At 46.1% G+C, this 24,918-nt stretch overlaps 1 protein-coding gene across 1 annotated transcript in view; it reads left to right on the forward strand.

Moving 5' to 3' along the window:
• The window catches only part of BAZ1B (bromodomain adjacent to zinc finger domain 1B), an 84,359-nt gene that overhangs the window by 54,914 nt on the left and 4,527 nt on the right, over positions 1–24,918 (forward strand). Inside the window, exons 10-17 of the mRNA XM_005294327.5 lie at positions 909–1,020; positions 9,737–9,835; positions 10,277–10,454; positions 11,383–11,568; positions 16,762–16,909; positions 18,798–18,945; positions 21,115–21,233; positions 24,258–24,409. Coding sequence (XP_005294384.2) covers positions 909–1,020; positions 9,737–9,835; positions 10,277–10,454; positions 11,383–11,568; positions 16,762–16,909; positions 18,798–18,945; positions 21,115–21,233; positions 24,258–24,409 — 1,142 coding nt within the window. The remainder of the gene's footprint in view (positions 1–908; positions 1,021–9,736; positions 9,836–10,276; positions 10,455–11,382; positions 11,569–16,761; positions 16,910–18,797; positions 18,946–21,114; positions 21,234–24,257; positions 24,410–24,918) is intronic.

Raw genomic sequence — 24,918 nt, forward strand, 5'->3', positions numbered from 1 at the left:
CCTTCACCTTTCTGCAACTGGCAGCAGCCAGGCGGGTTCCCTGACATGGGTCAGCTGACTTGAGTCCCACTAGGCTTACATTGCTGCGTAGACATACCCTAAGATACCTCTTTACACCAAAGTGTAGCTCCTCCTTTTTTGGCATACATCCCAATGTGAACAGCACAAATGCTGAGACTTTCTATTGTGAATTCACGACGATAGGAAGAGAGCATTCCCTGAGACACTTGAGGGTTGGGAAGGGAGGGAAATGGCATTAATGGCTTGGCTTATATAGTATCAGAGGGGTAGCTGTGTTTTGTTTTATTTTTGTTTTATAAATGTCATCTATAAAGCATGTAGGCAAGGAATCTTTGTGTGACTGATGGAATTGGTGAATATATTTTCATAGCATGCACATACATACAGACTTGAAATAAATAAAAGGTCGGTGAATGTTTATGCCCATATATCTAATAATTTCAAAGGAATTATATACTGGAGTTCAGTTGGAAAGGAAAGACTCTGAGATTTGTACATTGTATTTGTGCTTCCAAGCACTAGATGGAGTATCTGGTCAATATATACTGAGAAAAGAGCCTTTTGTAAAATTGTAATAGATGTTATTTCTAATGTCCCTTTCTTGTACTGGGCCTTAATGCCATAGTGATACCTTTGTAAATACCAGGATAGTAACTGACTGAAGCATATTCACTGTTGATTTAGTTTCTTTATGGAAAACAAATTATATGTCTCCCTGGCCAAATACGTGAAGGGGCTTACTGAGCAATTTTGCCTCCTTTGCTGTCTCACTACCCCAGCAGCAGTCTGATATAACCATTTTAACTAGTCAGTATAGCTTTGTGAAGTAAAAGGTTGAGATGCGACCATTAATGAGTGCATTGTAATTTTGTGTGAATCTTTTACAGATAAGCGAAAGAACATGGCTGCAGGTGGCAGAGTGAACACTCATCACAGATCCGTGCATGTTACAGACATTCCGATAGAGACCACTGTACCCAAACAGGGACAGAACTTATGGTAATCTGCTTTCTCATGGCTGCACTTCTATGCTCATAAACAGACCATTGGGTTCAGTAAAATTTGCTGGACTATTTAGTGTGGTCCCAGAAATGAGGTGTCTCAACTTCATAAGAGACATGGGGTTCTGAACCACCTTGGTGTTTTATAAAGACCAGTATCTAGTATAAAAGGGGGCTGTAGATCATTTCCAGTGGAAACAATTGAAGTGTGGAAAGCTAAATGAACATCTTTAAGGAGTCAAGTATCAGAGGGGTAGCCGTGTTAGTCTGAATCTGTAAAAAGCAACAGAGGGTCCTGTGGCACCTTTAAGACTAACAGAAGTATTGGAGCATAAGCTTTCGTGAGTGAATGCCCACTTCATCAGACACAAGTAATGGAAATTTCCAGAGGCAGGTATAAATCAATATGGAGATAACGAGGTTAGTTCAGTCAGGGAGGGTGAGGTGCTCTGCTAGCAGTTGAGGTGTGAACACCAAGGGAGGAGAAACTGCTTCTGTAGTTGGATAGCCATTCACAGGCTTTGTTTAATCCTGATCTGATGGTGTCAAATTTGCAAATGAACTGGAGCTCAGCAGTTTCTCTTTGGAGTCTGGTCCTGAAGTTTTTTTGCTGTTTTGCTACCTTTACATCTGCTATTGTGTGGCCAGGGAGGTTGAAGTGTTCTCCTACAGGTTTTTGTATATTGCCATTCCTGATATCTGACTTGTGTCCATTTATCCTCTTGCATAGTGATTGTCCAGTCTGGCCAATGTACATAGCAGAGGGGCATTGCTGGCACATGATGGTATATATAACATTGGTGGACGTGCAGGTGAATGAGCCGGTGATGATGTAGCTGATCTGGTTAGGTCCTGTGATGGTGTTGCTGGTGTAGCTATGTGGGCAGAGTTGGCATCAAAGTTTTGTTGCATGGGTTGGTTCCTGAGTTAGAGTTGTTATGGTGCGGTGCGTGGTTGCTGGTGAGAATATGCTTAAGGTTGGCGGGTTGTCTGTGGGCGAGGACTGGCCTGCCTCCCAAGGTCTGTGAAAGTGGGGGATCATTGTCTAGGATGGGTTGTAGATAACTGATGATGCGTTGGAGAGGTTTAAGCTGAGGACTGTAGGTGATGGCCAGTGGAGTTCTGTTGGTTTCTTTTTTGGGCCTGTCTTATAGCAGGAGGCTTCTGGGTATACGTCTGGCTTTGTTGGTTTTGTTTCTTTATTTCCTTGTGTGGGTATCGTAGTTTTGAGAATGCTTGGTGAAGATCTTGTAGGTGTTGGTCTCTGTCTGAGGGGTTGGAGCAGATGCGGTTGTACCTCAGCGCTTGGCTGTAGACGATGGATCGTGTGGTGTGTCCGGGGTGGAAGCTGGAGGCATGAAGGTAGGCGTAGCGGTCGGTGGGGTTTTCGGTATAGGGTGGTGGTAACGTGGCCATCGCTTATTTGTACTGTGGTGTCTAGCAGATGTAAAGGTAGCCATCTTACAGCAAAAAAACTTCAGGACCAGACTCCAAAGAGAAACTGCTGAGCTCCAGTTCATTTGCAAATTTGACACCATCAGATCAGGATTAAACAAAGCCTGTGAATGGCTATCCAACTACAGAAGCAGTTTCTCCTCCCTTGGTGTTCACACCTCAACTGCTAGCAGAGCACCTCACCCTCCCTGATTGAACTAACCTCGTTATCTCCATACTGATTTATACCTGCCTCTGGAGATTTCCATTACTTGCATCTGATGAAGTGGGTATTCACCCACGAAAGCTTATGCTCCAATACTTCTGTTAGTCTTAAAGGTGCCACAGGACCCTCTGATCTTTAAGGAGGTGACCATTCCATTTTGTTTCACACACTGTGTATTGTGGTTCTGTAGTGAAGTTAGACACAATAGGAGTATCCAGTAATATTTTTGTTTGAACAAATGCTTTTTATTCTTAATGTATGATGGTCCCTTTGTAATAACCATCTAATTACAGCTATTGCTTTTTCAATTGTCCTGTTCAGTTGCTGAATTAGTTTGGTAGCCTCCCAATCCTATACTTTGGAAGTGTAACATGCGCTACTGGTTATTGTGGGTAATAAAGACAGATGAGCCAAGAGATAGTAAGACTTTGAATTGCTGCTGCTAGAATAGGGTGATTTTTAAATCAGTAGATTAAAAAAAGCCAGACTTGAATAGGTTTTCTTATTTTAATTTTCTGAGATTCTCATTCTTTGGTACAACAGCCAAAACACTTATTTATTCTGGTCCACTAAGAACATGTCTGTCTACCTACAATACTAATCCTGTCTTTAATACCATGCACATGACCTTGTTTGAGAAGTGACCTTGCTTAAATTATAATAGCCTGTGTGGCTCCCACTTGCGGTACATGAGAAATTGGAATCTTTTGACCAACAGTAACCTTTGGGGCCATGCTTGTGCCCTGCATTTCCTTGTGCTCATCACCCTCCTGCAGTGAAGGCACATAGAGCAGAGTGGCCCCAATTGCCTGTTAGTTCCCTGTTGGTGCTGGTGGCGTTGAGATAGAACATTGTGGTCTCTACCTCCCACCCACTGGCACCCTTTAATTGAAACACTTCATAAACATTAATTACTATTAACTAGTTTAGTTGCTTAGTTTATGGACACTTTCCTGTTGGAAGTCCCTTTATTTTTTTTATATTTTCTTTCCTTCTTCTGATGATTACTACTCATCACCAAGGTGCTATTCCACCAAATGGCTGAGGCTAACCCTGTGGATGCAAGCTGTGCCTGTCATGTGACAGGCTTATTCCATCAACTGATGGGTACCCTTGGCCATTGCTCTGTAGGCTGGTCTTCTCCATCAGAACTGACAGTTTCAAAGTAATTGATGGCTAAAGTTCTACCTACTGGCGCAATCCATGAGGAGAGCATCCGATTCAGAAAGATGCTCCTCCAGTTCCATAAAGGGACTCGCCTTCCAGAGATCCCACTTCTTCAGCACCCCTATTAGTAGGGACTCTACCTAGAGGGCTGCCATCACCAGTACAGAGAGGATCTCAGCTGACTTAATCCTCCAAACAGAGCTTGGTGCCAAAGCCTGGTATTGTTTGCTCACATTGAGGTAAGGCAGATCTGAGCTGCTCTTGAAGGGCAACTCAAGCTACTAGTCTCCTTCCCCAGAATGGGTGAGGTGAAAGAAATGGGGAATTATGGACCTCCTGTCTCCTCTGAATCATGAGCACAGAGGCCTGATTGCCCTGGAGAGTTTAGTGAAAGGCTGATTATTTGTCTCAACTGGCTGCAAGTGGAACTAAATCCATACAGACATCGAAGCCCAGTACCAGTGCCCCACTCTCCCTACCAGTCCTGTTACCATACAGAAATCCTTAACAGTACTTGCAAATCTGTTACAAATTAATGACATTGAGCCCCTGGCACTGTCCTCTGTACTAATGCCACCAACACCAGGAAGAATTATACCCTCAGTACTGGTATTCAATGCAGTGCAGAAGAATAGTCAACATCACCTCTAGAACAGACATACTCCTCCTCCTCTTCACTCTCAAACTTCCTCCAGAATCAAGCAGAGACCCTTTCCAGACATCCATCCCCCTCTTCCCCTCCCCAAGGATTCCCTGAGTTGAGCAACTCTCAGATCATCCTCTCAATCACCAACAGTCTTTAGGGCTGCCCAGAGATCTCCAGCAAAACATCCTTACATCTCTTGTCAGACATCACTTTGAGCCATAGCACTGTCTCAGTCTTATCCATTTGGCTTTACACCCTAGTCTTATTGGGCATTCTGGTCCCACTTCTGTAGGAGATGCTCCTGTCCCTCTTGCTTCTACAAATGGCCTGGGGTCCACTGCACCAACTAGGTCCATGACTAGCCCACTCAGTGCAGTAGACCTCAAAAAGGGAACGAGAGACTGTGAGGAAAGAGGCAGAGGCTCAGGAGGAAGATTGGAAGGAAGTGACTCCAAGATCACAAGAGACTCCTCTCAACCCTTTCTCCCCCACTTCCCCACCCGAGGAGATGGTGACACTGAGACTGCTCCAATTCCACCTCCTAGAAGGACCTGTTGTTGTCAGGAGTTGCTATGAAGGGCAGCAGACAATCTGGACATTGAATTATTTGTAATATGTTTTCTCTATTCTGACCTCCCAGGTATATTGGCAAAGCTCATACATGGAGTCCTAGGTTTAAAACAAACAGGAAGTATTTCTTCACACAACTCAGTCAAACTGGAACTCTTTGCCAGAGGATGTTGTGAAGGCCAAGGCTATAACAGGGTTCAAAAAAGACCTAGATAAATTCATCGAGGATAGGTCCATCAATGGCTATTAGCCGCGATGGGCAGGGATGGTGTTCCTAGCCTCTATTTGCCAGAAGCTGGGAATAGGCAACAGGGGATGGATCACTTGATTGCCTGTTCTGTTCATTCCCTCTGGGGCACCTGGCATTAGCCACTGTCGGAAGACAGGATACGGGGCTAGATGGATCTTTGTTCTGACCCAGTGTGGCTGTTCTTATGTTCTAAGATTAGACTTGTTTAAAATTGGCATTTGAATTTACAGCCATTTATCCCAAGGGTTAGATTCACTAAGTTACAGCCAATTAAGTAAACTGAAAAATCAGTCTGATGTGCTGGAAAGGATTGGTATGTTATGCATTGCATAGCACAGCAATTTCAGCTTCTGTCCTGCATAGTCTACAGCCTAGTTTATGGCATAGCCACTGGTGCTCACAAACTCATTACTGCAAGGTTTACTCCCTCTACAAGTGCAGAGATTGCCATTCATGGGCAGCTGGTAGTAATTACAGAAGCTCCTGCAGAGCTTTGAAAACTCATGCAATCAGTGGAGGTCCTGGATGATTGGAAGAAGGCGAATGTAGTGCCCATCTTTTAAAAGGGAAGAAGGAGAATCCAGGGAACTACAGCCTCACCTCAGTCCCTCGAAAAATTATGGAGCAGGTCTTCAAGGAATCCATTTTGAAGCACTTGGAGGAGAGGATGGTGATCAGGAACAGTCAACATGGATTCACCAAGGGCAAGTCATGCCTGACCAACCAGTGGATTCTATGATGAGATCACTGGCTCTGTGTGGATATGGGGAAAGAGGTGGACATAATATATCTTGATTTTAGCAAAGCTTTTGTTATGGTCTCCCACAGTATTCTTGCCAGCAAGTTAAAGTATGGATTGGATGAATGGACTAAAGGTGGCTAGAAAGCTGGCTAGATTGTCGGGCTCAACAGGTGGTGATCAACAGCTGAATGTCTAATTGGCAGCCGGTATCAAGCGGAGTGCTCCAGGGGTCTGTCCTGGGGCTGGTTTTGTTCAATATCTTCATTAATGATCTGGACGATGGGATGGATTGCACCCTCAGCAAGTTCGCAGATGACCTTAAGCTTGGGGGAGAGGTAGATATGCTGGAGGGTAGGAATAGGGTCCAGAGTGACCTAGACAAATTGGAGGATTGGGCCAAAAGAAATTTGAGGTTCAACAAGGACAAGTGCAGAGTCCTGCACTTGGAACAGAAGAATCCTATGCACCACTTCAGGCTGGGGACCGACTGGCTAAGCGGCAGTTCTGCAGAAAAGAACCTGAGGATTACGGTGGATGAGAAGCTGGATATGAGTCAACAGTGTGTCCTTGTTGCCAAGAAGGCTAACAGCATATTGGGCTGCATTAGTAGGAGCATTGCCAGCAGATCGAGGGAAGTGATTATTCCCATCTATTTGGCACTGGTGAGGCCACATCTGGAGTATTGCTTCCAGTTTTGGGGCCCCACTACAAAAGGGATGTGAACAAATTGGAGAGAGTCCAGCGGAGGGCAACGAAAATGATTAGGAGTCTGGGGCACATGACTTAAGCCCAGTTCCCTCAGCCTCTCCTCTTATTTAGCCTGCAGAAGGGGGGGGGGGGGGGGAGGGAAGGGATTTGATAGCAGCCTTCAACTACCTGAAGGGGATGGAGCTTGGCTGTTCTCAGTGGTGGCAGATGACAGAACAAGGAGCAATGGTCTCAAGTTGCAGCGGGGGAGGTCTAGGTTGGATATTAGGGGAAACTATTTCACTAGGAGGGTGGTGAAGCACTGGAATGGGTTATCTAGGGAGGTGCTGGAATCTCCATCCTTAGGCTTTTAAGCCCAGCTTGACAAAGCCGTGGCTGGGATGATTTAGTTGGGATTGGTCCTGCTTTGAGCAGGGGGTTGGACTAGATGATTTCCTGAGGTCTCTTCCAACCCTGATATTCTGTGAAAGCTCCCATACCTCATGTGCATAACGGAACTGTGCTCCATAAGGGCTCCCTGAACAGAGGATCTCATAGCAGGGCTGGCAGATCTGCAGTAGTATGAATCTGACAGTCCAGCCCCCCTGCAGAGGTTGTGTGCGGGGACTATTGGAGCATTGTGAAATTACAATTTTAAAATAGTTTAATTGACTGATCTTTAGTGCCAGGCATTAGATTTCAACTACATGTAAACTGTTCTCAGTAGCCAAATGTTTTTTGTTACCCAGTATTTTTTAGGGTGCCATGGAACCCCTTGTTCAGTTCACTTCAAATTTGATAGGAAAGTTCTACCTCCGCTCCAGCAAGCTCCAGACTTAATTTACTGACATTAAGGCAGATACTCCTTTATTTGTGTAGTGGGGAGGGAGTGCCAACTTTGGGTTTAAATTGGAAATATAGTTATGCATCTTGGACTATGGAATGGCTAGTACCGCTCCATAACCGTTCTAATCAGCCAAACTGAATATTCCCCACTTGTTTCCCCTTATGTTGTGTGTAAATGTAAGAGATACAGGTGGACCACTAGAAAGAGACTGTTACAGATCCTCTTGGCATAAGACAGTATTTGCTGCGGGAGGGCGGGGTTGTTTTTAAAATTTTTTTTTTTTGTATTTTTAAAAGAATAATAAAACTTGTTGAATATAAAATCCACGGGGGAAAAAATAAGTGTTTGAAAATTCGAGCCTGCTGGTTTTAGTGGTTTGACTCATTCTAGCAATACAGCTACAGAATAAGTTAGTCCAATAAAACAAATGTGACTTACTGAGACAAAAATGAGAACTAAAGAGAGGACTGGCTTTGTATCTTCGTTTAAGATGTTTTGTCTGTGTGGATTCCACTTATGGTGTGCATGAGATGCGAATCTTTTGACCACGCTGTCTGCTGGGCCCATGCCTGTGCCCTGCATGTCCTCATGCTTCCCCCACCAAAACCCAAGGGTATAAAGGACTGAGTAGCCCCAACTGCCTCTCAGTTCTCTCACTACTCCAGACTCCTAGCAGAGATGTTCTATGAAGGAGCAGGGACTTATGCAAACAAAACATGAAAGAATTAGTTACTGTAAGGTACTGAGTCTCTGTGCAGATACCACTTACGGTGACTAGCTAGTGGTTCCCATATTGAACAGGAAGGGTCTAAGGAGTCCTAACTACACCTACAATGATGTGACAATGATTCGAGAAAATGCTGTGGTTTGGACATGTTGTAAGAGTGTCTAAAAACTGCATTCCTGGAGAAGCTCCTGACGGGATACCACCTCATGGAATATGGAAAAGAAGAGGACAACGAACTACATAAGAAAACTATTGAGAAAGATGCCGCAGTCTTGGAAATTGACTAGAATGGAGCAAAAAATGTGTCACTAGACGGACAGCAGTGGAAATACTAGGTTGCCTCATGTGTCACAAGGCATGGGAGCATGTAAAGCAAGCTACGCTACACCTAGCTAGCTAAGAATTGTCCAACAGCTCTCTGGAATTTGGCATCAGATCTAGACTCCACATCCAATGTGTAATGTTTGGTATTATTAAATCATGTGTATTACAGAAGCGCCTAAGGACCAACCGTGCTATGGTAAAGGCATGGGCTGAGCTCCAAGTGGCTGGCCTGCAGAGGTCTGATATATGAATATTTCTCAGGCATGCTGTGGTGGTTGCCTGGGTCCTGATGCCTGAGGGAAGGGGCATATATGCTAGTTGGTAACAAGCTGTGAGTAATCCATTTGCATAGTCTCTGGGGACAGATGACCTGACCTGTTACTGCCTTCCCCAAGGTCACAAACAACCAAAGTTATTTCCCAAATGGCTCTGTCCTGTTTAATAAATAAAGGAGGGTTTAGGAACATCTCAAGTATGCAGCTTGGATTCTCCCAGGTTAGAGTAGGGTTTGGGGAAGAAGACAGGGAGGTTGATTTGTTTAGTTTAAGTGAAAAAAAATCACACCCCTCTAGTAAGAGACTTAGGGTGAGGTCTCAGCACTACCTGTGTTTAGGGGACTGTCATTAGTGCTGAATCTCACTAACACCTTGCTGAGGAGGTAACCACATTTTCATTGCTTGGAGAGCAAGATGAGGGGGACAGCACTTGGGTGAGGGTTAAGAGAGGGAGTTCCCTAAGGTTTATTCTACATTCAAAGGCAGGGGAGGGGAGTCAGGGTAGATACGTATGAACAGAAACCTGCTGCCTTAAAAATATACGTTTATTTTTAATTAAATAAAACTACCCCCCCACCCGTCTTCTGTTTTTTCTCCACCCTAGACTTAGCCGCATCTTAGACATAGCAAATGGGGGCAACTTTAGGCCTCTGTACCACCATAATACAACTGGAATGATTTGTCACTTTGCCTGGTGGGGATTGGGCATAACTCACAAATACCTGCAAGGCAGGGAGCGGGACTGACCATCTCAGAGGAGGCTTTTATCCTCCCTGTTAAGGCAGCAGAGCTGGTGTCAATGCTTGTTATGTCTTTCAGGTTTCTCTGTGATAGTCAGAAGGAGCTGGATGAGCTGCTGGATTGCCTGCACCCCCAGGGAATAAGAGAGAGCCAGCTGAAGGAGCGGCTGCAGAAAAGGTGAGGCCACTGTTCTCTACTGTGCATACACCTTGCCCATTGCAAGGTGCGTTCTGCTCAGGGTAAACCATCCTGGTACCAGCATGGGTGCACAAAGCAAAGCTAGGATCATGTGCGTATAAAGGAAGGGGGCGGGAAGAGGGGCTGCTTTTCTTTTCAGGAACATATTATGAGTTCTCCATCAGCAAAAGTCTGAGCCACCAAGACACCGTGTCAGCTCTTAAACTGCTGCGGTCACAGCTGGAAATAAGGGCACTGCTCCTCAGCGGCAGGGCTACAGCATGCTGTTGAAAATTGATAGTTCTGTACAGTTGTAGCTGATGAAGTGTGCAGATTAAATTTGGGCTTCTGCTGTTCCCTCCAGCATACTCCAGCCATTACTGACTACGTGCTGTGGAGTAGCCTGCATCTGTTCAAAAGGTGGTCTCTTGATTTTTCCAGGTATCAGGACCTCACGCATTCCATCCACTTAGCTCGGAAACAAAACCTGGGCCTGAAGTCTTGTGATGGCAATCAGGAGCTGCTCAACTTCCTCCGTAGCGATCTTATTGAGGTGGCAACTCGGCTACAGAAAGGAGGGCTGGGATATGTTGATGAGACGTCGGAGTTTGAAGCCAGGGTAAGGGAACACAGGAATTAAACTTATGCCCCTGTAGTAGCTCTGAAGGTGAAAAACTAGGACAAAGTTCTGGCACACCAGGGCTTGTAACCATTATGGGCTCCTGCTCTTAAGTATTCCCTTGAGCAAATAGCTCTAGAAATTCAGTTGTGACTTTCCCTTTTGTGTACTGCATTTCCATAGTGGTATCGCCAAATGCATCACCAACCTCTAGATAAGAACTGGTAGCTCGTTTCTCGGCATAAGTGCCACCTTAAATTTGAGGCTGGAGATCCAGTAAAACTGTTAAATCAACTAATTTCCCACAACTTTGGATGGCTTTTTAGAGGGGAGTCTTTTAGGGGAGTTCTCAGCAGTGGTTTTAACTTTTCTATCCGTACTGGCAGGTTTTTGTGGTGAAATGTTACTGCAGGATGGCCAAAACAATTGAAAACTGCTCCAAGCCCTCAGGATGACCCTGAACTGGCAGTTTTCAATTCTTTTGGCCTTCCTGTAGCGACATTTCACCACATCTGCCAGTACTGATAGAGAAGCTAAGTCAGCTGCTGAGAGCTCCTCTGAAAGTCCGTAGCCAACTTTTAAAAATATTCACTTCCTTGCCCCTCTTGCCTCTGAATGCTCTGGAGTACTTTTGGTCAAGGAACCTAGGCTGCTGACGTACCTAAATGGATGAGCTACTTGAAGTCTACTCTGGTGCTTAATTACCATGGTGAGAGGCATTTAAAAATATGGGTTCTATTTTTATAGATTGCTTGTGTTGTCAGTGTTATCCAGGAAGACCACCACCTTGAGTTGGGAATCTACAACCTGTTTGGTGGCAACAGAAATATGCTGTATCACTGGTCTACACTTGCAGGACTAGCCTATTCGGGATGGTGGTTAGGGTAGGTTGTCCTATTATTACATGGTTTTGTGGTGTTCCCAACAGGTATGCTCGCTGGAGAGCCTAAAGGATTTTGGGGAATGTGTGATTGCTCTCCAGGCCAGTGTCATTAAGAAGTTCCTACAAGGTTTCATGGCCCCTAAGCAGAAGAGAAGGAAACATCAAGGAGAGGATTCTGTTGCCAAGGTGGAGGAGGTAGATGAAGAGAAGAAAATGGCAGAAGAAGCCAAGGTATTATTGGTTACTGTAGGATCCATTTCTTCTTTTAAATAGCTCTTCTTTGGGCTTACTCCATCTAGTATGAAGCCCAGTGCCTCCTCTTATCCTGCCCCGTTTCAGGTTCTGTGTGCAATCAAATCAGTATTGTGGGGTGGGTGACTTGCCTCATACGTTCTAAAATGGGTGCTGTCACAATAAAAATCATGTTTAGAATCCATAGTTTATTCCCTCCCTAAAAAGCATTAAACTGGTTAGTGCATTTAGCTTTCTGGTTCCCATGCCTCTACTACACTGCTGGTAGGGGTCCTAGGTTCCCTGCTCTGTGGGTGGATCTTCAAATAAGAGAACTTCTCAGGGAGTGTTTTTAGAAAACTTTAATGAAAATGTTACATCCATTTGGAAAGGGCTAGTAGAGCAGATGCCAAGTGTTCTCAATCCCCTCTCCTATAGAGAGGGACCTGTGGGGTGCTGAAGTTTCCTGGGGAGTGGGGGTGCAGTAGGATAGGTGCTATGCAAGGGGACAAGGGCAGAGGTATCTGATAGGTTGGGAGATCCAGAGTTTGCCAAATTGAGGGTTCCATGCAGTTTGACTGGCCAGCCAGGGAGATGAGCTCATCTGCCTGCAACAGAGAAGCTACATTAGCAGAAGTGAAGAGGTGTTCTTAAGATGCAGGAGGCCAAGAAGACCTGGAAAGAAGCTGCAGCGCCAGCGTGCGCGCTCTCTCTCTCTCTCTCCCCCCCCCCCCGCCCCAGGCAGTGTGGTGGGAGCACTGCAACCATCTAGTCCAGGCCTGCACAACTCGTAAAGCGGCGAGGGCCATATTACTCCAAAGAAAACAGCTGAGGGCCGAACCCCCCCAGCGCTACCCCCCCCGAAACACAACACCCTCCACAGTGCCGCCCGCCCCGCGGAAACAACCCCCAGCGCTGCCCAGCCCCCCCGAAACTCTCCCCCTCAGCGCCACCTGCCCTGCGGAAACAAACCCTCCTTCCCCAGTACCGCTGGGGAAAGGGGGGAGGGATAGCTCAGTGGTTTGAGCATTGGCCTGCTAAACCCAGGGTTGTGAGCTCAATCCTTGAGGGGACCACTTAGGGATCTGGGACAAAAATCAGACCTTGGTCCTGCTAGTGAAGGCAGGGGGCTGGACTCAATGACCTTTCAAGGTCCCTTCCAGTTCTAGGAGATAGGATATCTCCATTAATTTAAAAAACAGCAGTATTGAACCTTTGTAATATGTTATAGTGGGCTCCTAAGGTAGTATAATTAAGGTAAAAGAAAAATGTCTTTTTGCTAGAAGTAGAATAAGATCTTCCCCCCTACTCATCCCCCGCCACTGCCCACTTGCCTCCTTGGCCCCCCTCCCTCACCCGCCGCTTACCTACTCACCCCACACGGGCCGCACAGTGAGCCCACACGGGCCGCATGTTGTGCAGGCCTGATCTAATCAAAGGAGCTTGTCTGGTGTCTAAAAAGGTCCACCCTGGTGCAGATGTGGAACAGAGGAGCACTGTGTAGTTTCAGTACACTGCATTATGTGGGGATATGTTTCCTATGACTGATTTCTTTCAAGAGCACTCCATGTTGGCCAAGTCTGCTCCCACTGAAGTTACAGAGGCTTCCAGCACTACGAAAGAGCAGGAGCCTCTTGGTGCTTCCTATGATGCATTCATTTCTGCATGTTTTGAGCTCTTATCAACATTGCTGAGCCGCTGTTAGAAGGGAGATGAGAGCCTTTGTCTGTTACGCTGTGACCTTCAGAGAGGTTGCGGAGTTGGCTCAGAGCCAGTGGGAATTGATGCATCCCTCAGTTTTTGTTGTTTCCTATAGAAAAGTCCAATTAATTAGTTCTTGATGAATCCTCCAGCCTTTTCCGCAACAGAGTGACTCGCACAAAGGGAAGGTCTAGTTATCCTAGAAAACAAACTCTAGAGTGAATAGATCTCTGGTGATCCAGATCCTTTCTATTCTAATCTTCCCATATTAACAGGAACATTTACAAGAATAAGCTATTCTTTCACACCTATAGAACTGCATCCATACTAGAGGTAGTACCGATTTAAGAACGTTAATTTGTGAATGGATATAGTTCTAGCCGTACAAAAACAGTAGATAAGCCTTTAGCTCCTTCCATACTAGTACTAGAGCTGAACCAGGTTTCAAAACGGTGGCTGTTTGTCTATGCATCTACCCCAAACTCAGCCATTTTTGACAATGGGTGTCCAGCCACTGTAGCAGAGGTCGGATTGCTCTTGCCACCTCTTCTAGCACTGTCAAACAGTACCCCTGTTACCATGAACCAGGGTTATGGAGCTCAGCACTCCTCTTAGCAAAGCCAGGTGTCTAGCATGCTTTGCTCCAATCGGTGTTGAACTTGATTGACCCGGTCCACACCAGAGCTGGGAATAGAGAAATTTGACACCCATTGTCAAAACTGACTTCTTTTCCTAATATAGCTGAATTTCCTTCAGTGTTATTGAGACTGCTTAGAACATTCAGATTCACTCTGTAAATAAAAAGCTGGAGTGGTGGTATTCTAAACACACTTTGGGAATGCATGCCCAGCAGAGTTCAGGTGTGGTTCTCTAACTCTTCTAGCACCACCCAATTTGTCTAGTGTGACTCCTGTTCATATTATCCAGTTGAGCTTAAAGGTGACACTAGATTTCAGCACTACCAGAGCATGGCAGTCTAAATCACTCCCTGGAGTCGCAGATCTCTTACCAGTAATTCTTAACTCTTACTGTCATGCCTGTGTCTTGGCAGTAGATTGATAGGACAGCCAGTTAAGTACCAGTTACATCTGGCTATGCTGGTGGGAGTTTCCTGGACATACCTGGCATTATCTGGTATGTTTAGCACTAAAGTGACTGTTGCAGCTTTGAAATGTAAATGAATGTTACAATTGTAGCTTGCCTTCCCTCTAAGACTGGCTCCTGCGTGGACCTGAACTTAAATACTGAGTACATTGACTGACCTAAGGCAGTATGTGAAAACCAGCCTTGGTTTCCATGCAAATGGCCCTGACTAGCAGATGTACCCCAGACTGTACATTAGGGAGAGCACACAGAATTAGCCATGTGCCTTCTGCCGACAGTACAGGGTCACAACTGTCTGACCAGAATGAGAGGGATGGGCAGATCACTAGCCCTTCTCCTGGTCAATGGTATTTGCGTGGGAGCAGGCAGCAGGCCAGTTCTTGCTTTTTAGCCATCGGTTTGGATGCATTAGTCACTAAGGGTATGTGTACACTGCAGTTAGACACCCGGGGCTGGCCCATGCCAGCGGACTCAGGCTTGCGGGGCCTGAGCTGTGGGACTGTTTAATTGCAGCGTAGACATTTGGAACCAGGCTGCCTGAGCTTTGGATCCTCCCACCTTGCAGGATCCTAGATCCCTGGCTCCATCCTGAGCCCAAATGTCTACACCACAATTAAACAGCCCTGCGAGCCCGACTCAGCTGACGTGGGCCAATCGCAGGTTTGTAATTGCAGTGTAGACATACCCTCAATGCAGCCAGGATTTTTAAGTGAAGCTCAGCAACAAACAATTAAATCTCATTTATTCAGATGGGAACTTTTTCATTCTCCGGTTGCCAGACAATAGGCTTTCTAGCCTGCTCTTTGTCCTGCTCCCGGCAGGCTTTTCCTGCCACGCCCTTTTTGTTCTTGATATTTTCCTCTGTTTGTTCATTTGTTGCAGTGGCAGAATTCTGTCTCCTCTAGCTAGGAGGATGCAAGTAACTTCACTGACTCTCATGCTATGCCTGACAGGTTAAGGTGCAACAATAAACAGAGTTCCCCTGGAGACTGGTAATGCTGAAATGCCCCAGCCTCATAGAGCTTGGGAAACAGTGTTAAAGATCTGGTAAATTCCACAGACTTGGGTAGAAAAATCTGAGCAGAATCTGCCAACAGCTTTTGCAAATGTATCTTGGCCCAGTGATCCAGGATGTTAACTGCAAAAGCCATGGAACAGTTATTTGGAAAATCAATTACACAATATGTGAAGCACCTCAACAATGTTCTGCAAAAAATGGTGGGATGCCCTGAAATCTCCACAACTTTCTGTGCCGTTTTCCACTGACCCTGGCAGTGTCTCCTGCTCTAGGTACCACACCAGCAAGCGACTGTGAGGATATTAGGGTGTTAAAACAATTTTGTGTGGTTTTTTTCCAAGCATCCAATATATACTGCACTTCCTTGAAGTCAGTGGGAGGGGAATGTGCAACTCTGCAAAAATCCTGGGTTTTGTTTGGCTCCCAAATTGCTGTCAGCTGCAGAGCTTAGTTTTCTCACATTTGACACTTTACTGTTTGTTTTTTCATTTTTCTAGGGTAGAGGAACATTTACTTGAGTCCTATTATGTCCCTGTCAGGACTAGGACTCATCGTTGTAAAGCAGAGGATTAGCCTTTTAGTTGAACATGCAGAGGCTGTGGATTGCTTCTCTGTTCTAGTGCATTTCCGACTTACTGCACCTTTGTTTTTAAACCTCTGGTGCTGAAATGTAGATTTCACGGGTGGCTGACTGTGTGCAGACTCCAGCAGTCATGCTGGTGCAAATCCCAGGTTTTAATACTATAGTCTAATTTGCAGCTAATGGGAGGACCTCAAATGTGCTGAAGTTATCGCAGCTCAGTGAAAATAACTGTTCTTGTATTTGGGGCCCAGAATGCTTTGCCTGTCAAAACTGACTGTGGCTGATGTCACTGTCACCCACCTGTCAACTGAACAGCTTTGAGGGCAAACTGTTTAATGGATCTTGCTGACAGACATGAATGCTCTTCAAGTGTCCACTGGAGGGCAGCACAGACTGTTCTCAGCAGTCATGACCTGAAAAATGCCTGCCAGCTGCCTTTTAACTTTCATCCTACTTTTAATGGGGCTAAAATTCCGCTGTTTATTTTCTTTGACTGACAAGTATTTGGGTTAGACTTTCAAAAGTAAAGAATGTAGCGCAGTTTGTGTAGGTGGTTTCAGGCTGGTCATGAAGCACAAAAGGACTGTAGTGTTATGAACAAGATGTCTGGCCCAGTGAGGCTGATTAGAGGGTAAGCCTCAAATAGGACTGTGAGGCTGTGTAGAAGGTAGAAAATACAATAGCTGAATTATGGCTGACAAGGGCACCAACTAAGAGATGTAAAAAGTCTTCAAGTTATAATGACCTGTGTTCCTGTGCTTTGGTATAAACTTAGTTCTGTCTGCAGGTTGCTTCAGCGGTGGAGAAGTGGAAGACAGCAATCCGGGAGGCCCAGACCTTCTCCCGCATGCATGTGCTGCTTGGGATGCTGGATGCCTGCATCAAATGGGATATGTCTGCAGAGAATGCCAGATGCAAAGTGTGTCGCAAGAAAGGTATGGATTTCAGCCCCAAGCTTGCTTAACAGTGGGGAACGCTGGTGCCTGTCAGTGCCCTGTCCGGGCAGCACGCTCCTGGAGTGACTCTCCACATCCTGCTCTTGGCTGTGCTTTTGTTCTGAATATCAGGATTCACTCATTCAGTAGCAGAAACACAAATGTCAGGAGCCCTAAGACCGAAAGTCAAATTAAATGTCTTTATATTAAACTTACAGAACACTGCAGAACTGTGATTTCCATAGCCTCTCCTGCACGCCAAGATGTTATCATTGGTTCTTTCTGCAGTACCCCGGGTTCTTCTTAGCCTTGCACATCATCAGAGGGCTGTTCCCTGTGTCTCTGTGTTTATGAAAGTACTGTGTCCTAAATATTGGATCACCTGGATACAAGTCCCTATCGTATGAAAGTGCCTCTTCAAAATAACAAACTCTTCTGGGAACAGTCATGTCTTCATTTCATATCCAGAGTGCATGCCATCCTACACAAACCCAGGGCTTACTCTGAGTTCAGCATTTCTGACAGAAATAACTCTCACAAGTGTTTGTGGTTAAATGAAACTGTCATATTTCTAAGCCCCCTGCACTGTAACTTGGCTCTGTGATGATAGGTGAAGCTGCTGCATGCTACGAGCTATTTATATATGCCCTCTGTTAGTGCTCTTCCACTTGGTCAAAGTAGACTGCCTGAAAACAATTCTTGTCTTGTCTGTATTCATATCACACACTTTCAGGCTTGAATTTTCTAGGAGCCTTGTGAGTTGAGCCCTTCTCTTGGTTGCTCTGCTACAAAAGGAGCTAATACAACACCCCACAATTGAAGGAGGGAGAACAAGGTGGGATTAGGCTGAGTGAGGCTATCCACCATCAACCTATGCTCAGCTCTAGGGAGCGGTTGATGGGGGTGGAAGAGAAGGAGCTGGAAGAGAGCAACTCGTGGCTGTTGCTCTTCATGTGAGGGTAGGCAGAGAGATGAGGCCTTGTGTCCTGAACTACTACTACTTTGGCAAGTGGAGGAGGAAACTGGCCTGGGCCAGAGGAGTCCCCCTCTATGCAAGACGTGTGAAGGTATGCAAAGGGGAGCTACGTAAATTGGGGGTTATGGGGGAGGGAGTGTAGAGAGAGTCAGCAGCAGTCACCCTGCCATGTTCTCTGAATGGGAGGTGTGCACAGGCAGCAGCCATCTCTCTCCCCTTAGAGAAGAGCCTGGTAGCACATAGCACCTCACTGTAACTGTCTTGTTTTGCATTTGTGCGCTGAAAGGTGCTGAGCTCTCTTGAAATGCTCATGGGAGGTGGGGGCAGCAGAGGTTCTGTTTCCACACAGACTTTCTCTCCTAGTTTGCCAGAGGCTCGTGCTAGTCCCCTTTGCACTTTCAGGCTAGCCTTTGGGAGCTAAGCATCAGTAGAAAGAGGAAGCTGGGAGGACTGAGTGAGATGTCCTCTTGAACAGCTACAGTGCGTCCCCTCTGTGGGCGATCTGAAGCATTGCAAAAACGGTTTTGTCCATTGCCAGCAGAGGGTGCTCTAGTTGAGTCGAAGGCACCCACCTAGGTCCAACTGGCTTGATTTGACAGAACTAGAATTTCAGGTGTAGGGAGGAGAGTCCTGTTGTGAAGTTCTCTAAGCACCTGGCTCAAAATAGGTTTTCGCTCAAGTTAGTGAGGAGCACAGAGGTAGCATTGCTACTGGGGCAATTGCGCTGTGCTGCTCAAAGCCAGATCCAGCAGGGCTGGGAAACTTGCATAGACTTTAAAAGGCTGCAATACTGTTTGAGGAGTTTTTATGGTCCTCCACCTCTGTCCCTTCTCCATTGTAATGGTAGCTGCTTCTGCTCAGGGTAAGCAGAGCTGTGCTACTGAACTTCATGCAGGTTCTCTCTTCTTCTAGGTGAGGATGACAAGCTGATCCTGTGTGATGAATGTAACAAAGCCTTCCACCTGTTTTGTCTGAGACCAGCACTCTACGAGATACCAGATGGCGAGTGGCAGTGCCCAGCTTGCCAGCCCTCTACCGCCAGGCGCAGCTCCCGGGGGAGGTGAGATCCTCCTTTCTCTTCATGCTTTCACTGGGGGGGGAATTCTAATCAGGCTCTGAGAACTAAGGAGTCTTTCACAAAGAGACAAAAGCGTTAGTCCTTAATCAGTAACTGCTTTTAGAGGAGGGAAATGCCTAGATTACCTGATGGCACTTGAACAATAGCAGAGCAATCTTTTCAGGCTGCTCTTACATTAGAGCACCTGTGTGGTGGTGACCCGTGACATTTTGAGGGGATTAAATAAATAACTCCACTGTAGCAGTGGAAAAAAGTCTCTGCAGTAATAAAGGGCTGCTATTAGTGCTGAAACTCACTTGGTGCTTCGGCTCATTTGAGCAGCAAGTCTGGCTGCTTGCTCATAGGAACACGCTTCCTTAGCACTGCAGTCCTTGCTGACGTCCAGCTGAGGTGAGCTCTCAGAAGTGGCCTGAACTGACTGCTTTTCCTGTCCATCCAAAAGAGAGAGCCGTTGAGCCCATCGTCTGCTACTCAGCAGAGAACAATGTTGAGCATAACTGTTTGTTTAGACCATGATCGCCAGTGGTACCTTATCACTCACCTTTGAACTCTAAAGACTTGATACCTACCCTCTCTCCTCTTTTAATCATGACTGTCTGTGGTTTGCATTTTCACTTATGCCAGAGGGATGAGGCTACCAACTACCACCTGAAGAATAGGTACCTAGCCAGCCTCCCCTCCAGAGCAGTGATACAAAGTATATTAGACTGTCATATGCAGGTGGTATATGGGCCTAACAGTATTAATTACTCTCTGGGCACTGTTTAAAAGGAGTTTATCAGGCTTGTCCTGAAATGGCAAGGCTTTAACACAGCTGTTCTAGCCTGAGATCACAGTTGCTTTGATGTGTCAGAGTCATCTGCAAGCTGCTTTGCTCCTGGATGTGAGCCATCAGGTGGAGTAACACCTGTCTTATCTATTTACTACTTTATTCTTCCCAGCTGGAATAGAAGGGGAGAGAATGTTGGCCTTGGAACACCTTCCAGCTCTTAGTGTTGCATGAACTTAGTCTTTTTCCATTTAATTAATGGATGGAGACTTTACTCATGCAAGGCAGAAAATTCAAAGTTGTAGCTCCACAGCAAGCACACCTCTGCCTCTTTCTGCGTATGCATATTGTTCTCTATTCCTGGTTTTTGTTGTTGTTTCGGATTAGATGTATGCAAAGGGTCAGACTCACTGTGCGAACCAGAACTTTGCATTTTATGACATCTGTGCATGTGCACCCTCAGTGCTTTGCTCAGTAAAGGTGGGAATGTAGCTGTGATGTCTGCCTGATTGTTAGCACATTAAATCAGCTCCGCTCCACAGAGGGCATGAAAAGTGGCACTGCAGTGAGATAGAGTAGGGAAGGAGACACTCTTCTCTCCCTGTCTCCTCCCAAAAACTTTTTAAGCAGCCCTTTAATGGGAGAAGAAAGAAGGCGGCCAGGAGATCTGACAATCTGTCTGCTGGCTGCCTTCTTTCTTCTCTGCTCCACTACTACTTGCAGTCTCATGTTACTACTCATGTTCAAACAAACTTAGTATGGATTTTGGAGGGAGAAGACTCGAGGAAGGACTGGCTGACCAAATGTGTGGAGAGTCTGGTAAGGCCACCTTGGCTGCATTGCACTTGGACAGTGTAAGCTGGTAGTGACTGAATGTTTCAGATGCTCCCCATGCATTGTACTTCCTGGGCAAGAGGACTGCATATGGTCAATGTGGTATCCTGACATTCTTCCTCAAACCCCAAAGCACTTGTCCTTATTGAGGAATAACTACACTGCAAACAGTGTTAAATGTAGTTATCGGTAACATGGCGCTCAGATGTGTGGGACAACAGCAGAGCGGTTTCTCTCTGCACATATATTCAGCTGTTGAAAGTTTTTAGCATTTGGGCTGAAATCTGTCAGCCCCAAAGTGATAGCCTGGAAAGTAGCAAGAGACTGGAAGTGCCCCCTCAGCCATAACTATAACATGATATCCTGCTGAAAACGAACCGATTGCTACAGTGTGAAGCAATATGAAGCGACTGTTTGTTTTAGATTGAGGTGGTCAGCAAGTCTGTGTGTCTGAACAAACATGCAGTGGAACTCCCAGGGTCAAGGCTAGCCAGGCTCTGCTAGTTTATTCAGAGCGTCTGACCTCTAGCTAATTATCTTGCCTTTAGAAACTATACCGAAGATTCTGCTGAAGAGGAGGCTGAAGAGGGTGAGGAAGGCACAGATGAGGAAGATGCTGAGGAGGATGAAGAAGAGGAAGAAGATTATGAGGTTGCTGGACTGAAATGTAAGTCTTTAGCTACAAGTTATTGTGTGGGCTCAGCTGTATCTGTTCCGTCTTTGTCATGTATCCTGTCTGAGGCTGTGTCCTATCTGCGGAAGAGGTTGGGTTCTCACATGGGTGTGTAAGGAAGCTCTTTTCAGAGAAGGCTGCAGACATGTGATGTACTTGTGGAGAACTGGGAATCGACTGCCTTCGGGCCTCTTGCTACTTCAGGATTGAGACTCTCCTTGCAGCAATTTAAATACTACGTCAACTCAAAGGCGGGGGAGCATGCTCACATTCCAGTGTGCTGATCCACGCTTCTTGATACGCAGCTGATGCCATTAGAAACTGCTGCTAAGCTGTCAGCATGGGCCTGCAGCAGCGAAGAGTTAGCAAGCAGCATGATTGATTATTTAATAGCCTTTTTACTCTTCAGCATTTGCTGTCCCTGGGAAGTGGAATGCTGTCTCTTTTCCTCCACCACCCCAAAACTTAACTTTTAGTTTTGCATTTAAAAAAAATATCTTGTTTGGGATTGGTGGTGGGGAGTATAATTCTAGCCTGTCACCATGAGGTTCCCTTGGTATGCTATTAAAATTCACCTTCACTTATCACTTCCTGTAGAACAGCCAGTGTCTACTGTCCAGACTGTAGTATGAGTATGTAGTATGGGATGATTTAGCTGGGAATTGGTCCTGCTTTGAGCAGGGGGTTGGACTAGATGACCTCTTGAGGTCCCTTCCAACTCTGATATTCTATGATTCTATGAGTCAGGCCCTCTCCAAACTGAACAAACATTGACAGGGAGTTTCTAACAGGGCTGTAGTAACTGTCCTCAGAGATTGAGCTTTCTCAGGCAGCTGAGTGAAATAAAGTCACAGGGTTCAAAATGTATGCAGTGTCGTTGTAGCCGTGGGTCCCAGGATAATAGAGACAAGGTGGGTGAGGTAATGTTTTCTATTGGACCAACTTTTGTTCATGAGAGAGACAAGCTTTCAAGGACCTGAAGAAGGGTTTTGTTTAAGCTCAAAAGCTTCTCTCTCACCAACAGAAGTTGGTCCAGTAAAAGATTACTTCACCCACCAGGGTTCAGAATGGCATTCCAGACTAAATGAAACAAATGCTTCTCCACCCCAAATCCAACAGTTTCTTTCCTGCCATGCTCCACCTCCTTCCTTTTGTTTTTGGGACGTTGATGCTGCCCCACTGGAGTAGATCAGGAAGCATGAACTGGAAAGTTCCCTGAAATGCACGTGTACACCATTTGCTTTCAGCTGAAATGTCATTGACATGAAAGTTGTAGCTTCAGACCAAATTCTTCAGCTAAAGCTGGTGATGGAATTCAGTGACTGAGACCCAGGGGATTTGTATACGTTCTCCCAACGGTCTCCAGCTGGGGAGTGTTTTGTACTACTGAGCTCCAGCTGGCTGGTTCAGGCCTTACACATTTTTCCATTTTGTTTAATTTGTGGGGTGTTCCTTGATCTTCTGATATAGGTTGCTCTTTGTTCTTTGGAGTATCCATGTCCACACTTGGAGTATGTTCAGCCCTTGATGCATTCCAGTTCCAGGACCAAAGCCAGGGTTTTCAGACAATAGCAAAAGAGGGTTACTGTCACTAAAAATAAAGCATTAAACTCAACCCCCAGCTTTACGGGGCATTAGCATGGAAAGGTCATGGTGGAAAACTTTTGTTTTAGTGGAGAAGTCCCAGTTAATCCTTGTGTAGCGTTTATCCTGAGGATAGAATATAGAATGTTGGATTGTCAGACATTTAACACATGCTGCGAACTTGACACACAAGCAGGAGCGACAGTATACAGACATCCCACTGCCCTGACACACGCTGCTCCTGCAGGGGGTCTGACAAGATGATTTATTGGACAGGGCTGGATTAGAGGCCACAAGTGAAGGACTGCTGCATGTTGGACATGGCTTTCGTATGCATTTATGACCAGGTGGAAGGCGCTTGTTCGGGAAGAAAGACCAACATACACCCAATGCACAGGGGTCTCAGGAGAAATTTAAGACAGGAGACAGTTCGTCACCACGCTTGCATTCCCTCCATTTAAAATGGTGACAGGCAGGCTGACAAATGGACAAAATCATTTATCTGGAACATAATGTAGCAGCCCCAATGTTTGGAATAAAATTCCATTGTTTACCAATTCCAGCATGTGGAGCAGCTCCCTGCCAGAGTAACTCGACACCCACTGTGAACACAGTTAGCTTTTCAGGGGGACTTAGCAACTGGCTTATCCCATTGTGTGGGCCACTTGTAAATGCCTGTAAAGGCACCCATTCAGCCATCCGCACTCTGGCAGGGAGCAAGCGGACAACAGGAAACCAAGGGATTCCCACACATTTCTGGTCTGAACAGTAAAGGAAGGTGTAAGTTATCTCCAAGGCTTAACTCACTCCCCCCCACCCTCCTTGGAGGGCTTGGAGGTATCAGGATTTTAGCACTAAGACATTTCTGCTTCAACACTGCCACAGCTGAACCTTGCTCAGAAATCCAAATCTCCTTCCAACTAGAGGCTTGCTGGCTGTGTGTGTGTGTCTGGTCACCCATGAGTAGGAGTAATGTCCTTGCCAACCACCAGTGTCCTTTCTGGAAAGGGGGCATTTGCTTCACCTGGAGAAGACATATGATTGCTTGGCTTACTCAATGGATGCAGAAGTGAGTAAAGTCTGGTGAGAAGCAGCACCTGTCCAGCCAACTGAGACAGCAGTATGACCGTACCTGCTTTGGTATAACTGGGCAGAGATGGTGCAACTCTCCATTTTAACCCTGTATGTGGCCACTACTCAGGGCACCGAATTCTTCTTTGAATGGTTGCTGTTATATGCGACTGTCTCTGCAGAGATGAGATTTTTTGCTATTGTCTGTGATGGAGACAATCTCAGTCAGCTTCTTAACATTAGGAGCAGAAGCCAAGAGGCTGAAGGGCTCTTGTCCATTGTCATCCTCTCTCCTTGGTTTGAGGCGCTCTCAGATTTCTCTCCAAAAGTGAACCTGTTCCTAAAACTGTCTGATTGTTTCAGTGAGACCCAGAAAGGCACCCAAGGGCAAGCAGAGCACAATGATGTACCCTTCCAGGCAAGGCAGGCACCAAGGGAAGAAACAGTCGCTGCATGCCGCCAGAGGACCCCGGCAGCGGGCCACACCTGTCAACGGAGCAGACATTGATGAGCTGGTAAGAGCCAAATTGCCCCCAGGAGATTGCTCACTTCTTGAGTTATAAACTCAACAGGTGTCACTTCCTTCCCCTCCCCTTCTCAGAGAAATGCCCTGAATTGTATTGTGAAATCCACACGGGGCTGAGGTCCGTCTAACAAAGGCCATGTATCCTTAAGGGCCCAGCGCAAACGGAGCACAGATATGCCAGGCATCCTTCCCCAGCCGCTTTCACACATTGTCCCCCTTGATTAGCAGGCGGCCTGCAGCTTGTTAAAGGGTTTTAAATAGTATCCATATGTCTGTGCAGAGAGGTGGGGGAAGAGGGGAGTCCGGGATGGTGATAGAATGCCAGCAATGTCGGACCCTCACTCCCCGGGCTTGGCCATTTTCTGACAGTTGTTGTCCGGACGGTCACTCCCCAACCTTCAGGACATAATTTAGCTGGTTTAGGTTTCACTTGACATTTAATGAATAAAACCTTGTGTGTTTGAATAGAGCCAATCCTGTGGGTGCGCTGGGAAGGGC

This window comes from Chrysemys picta, chromosome 19 (assembly GCF_011386835.1).
Source record: "Chrysemys picta bellii isolate R12L10 chromosome 19, ASM1138683v2, whole genome shotgun sequence".
NCBI lineage: Eukaryota > Metazoa > Chordata > Testudines > Emydidae > Chrysemys > Chrysemys picta.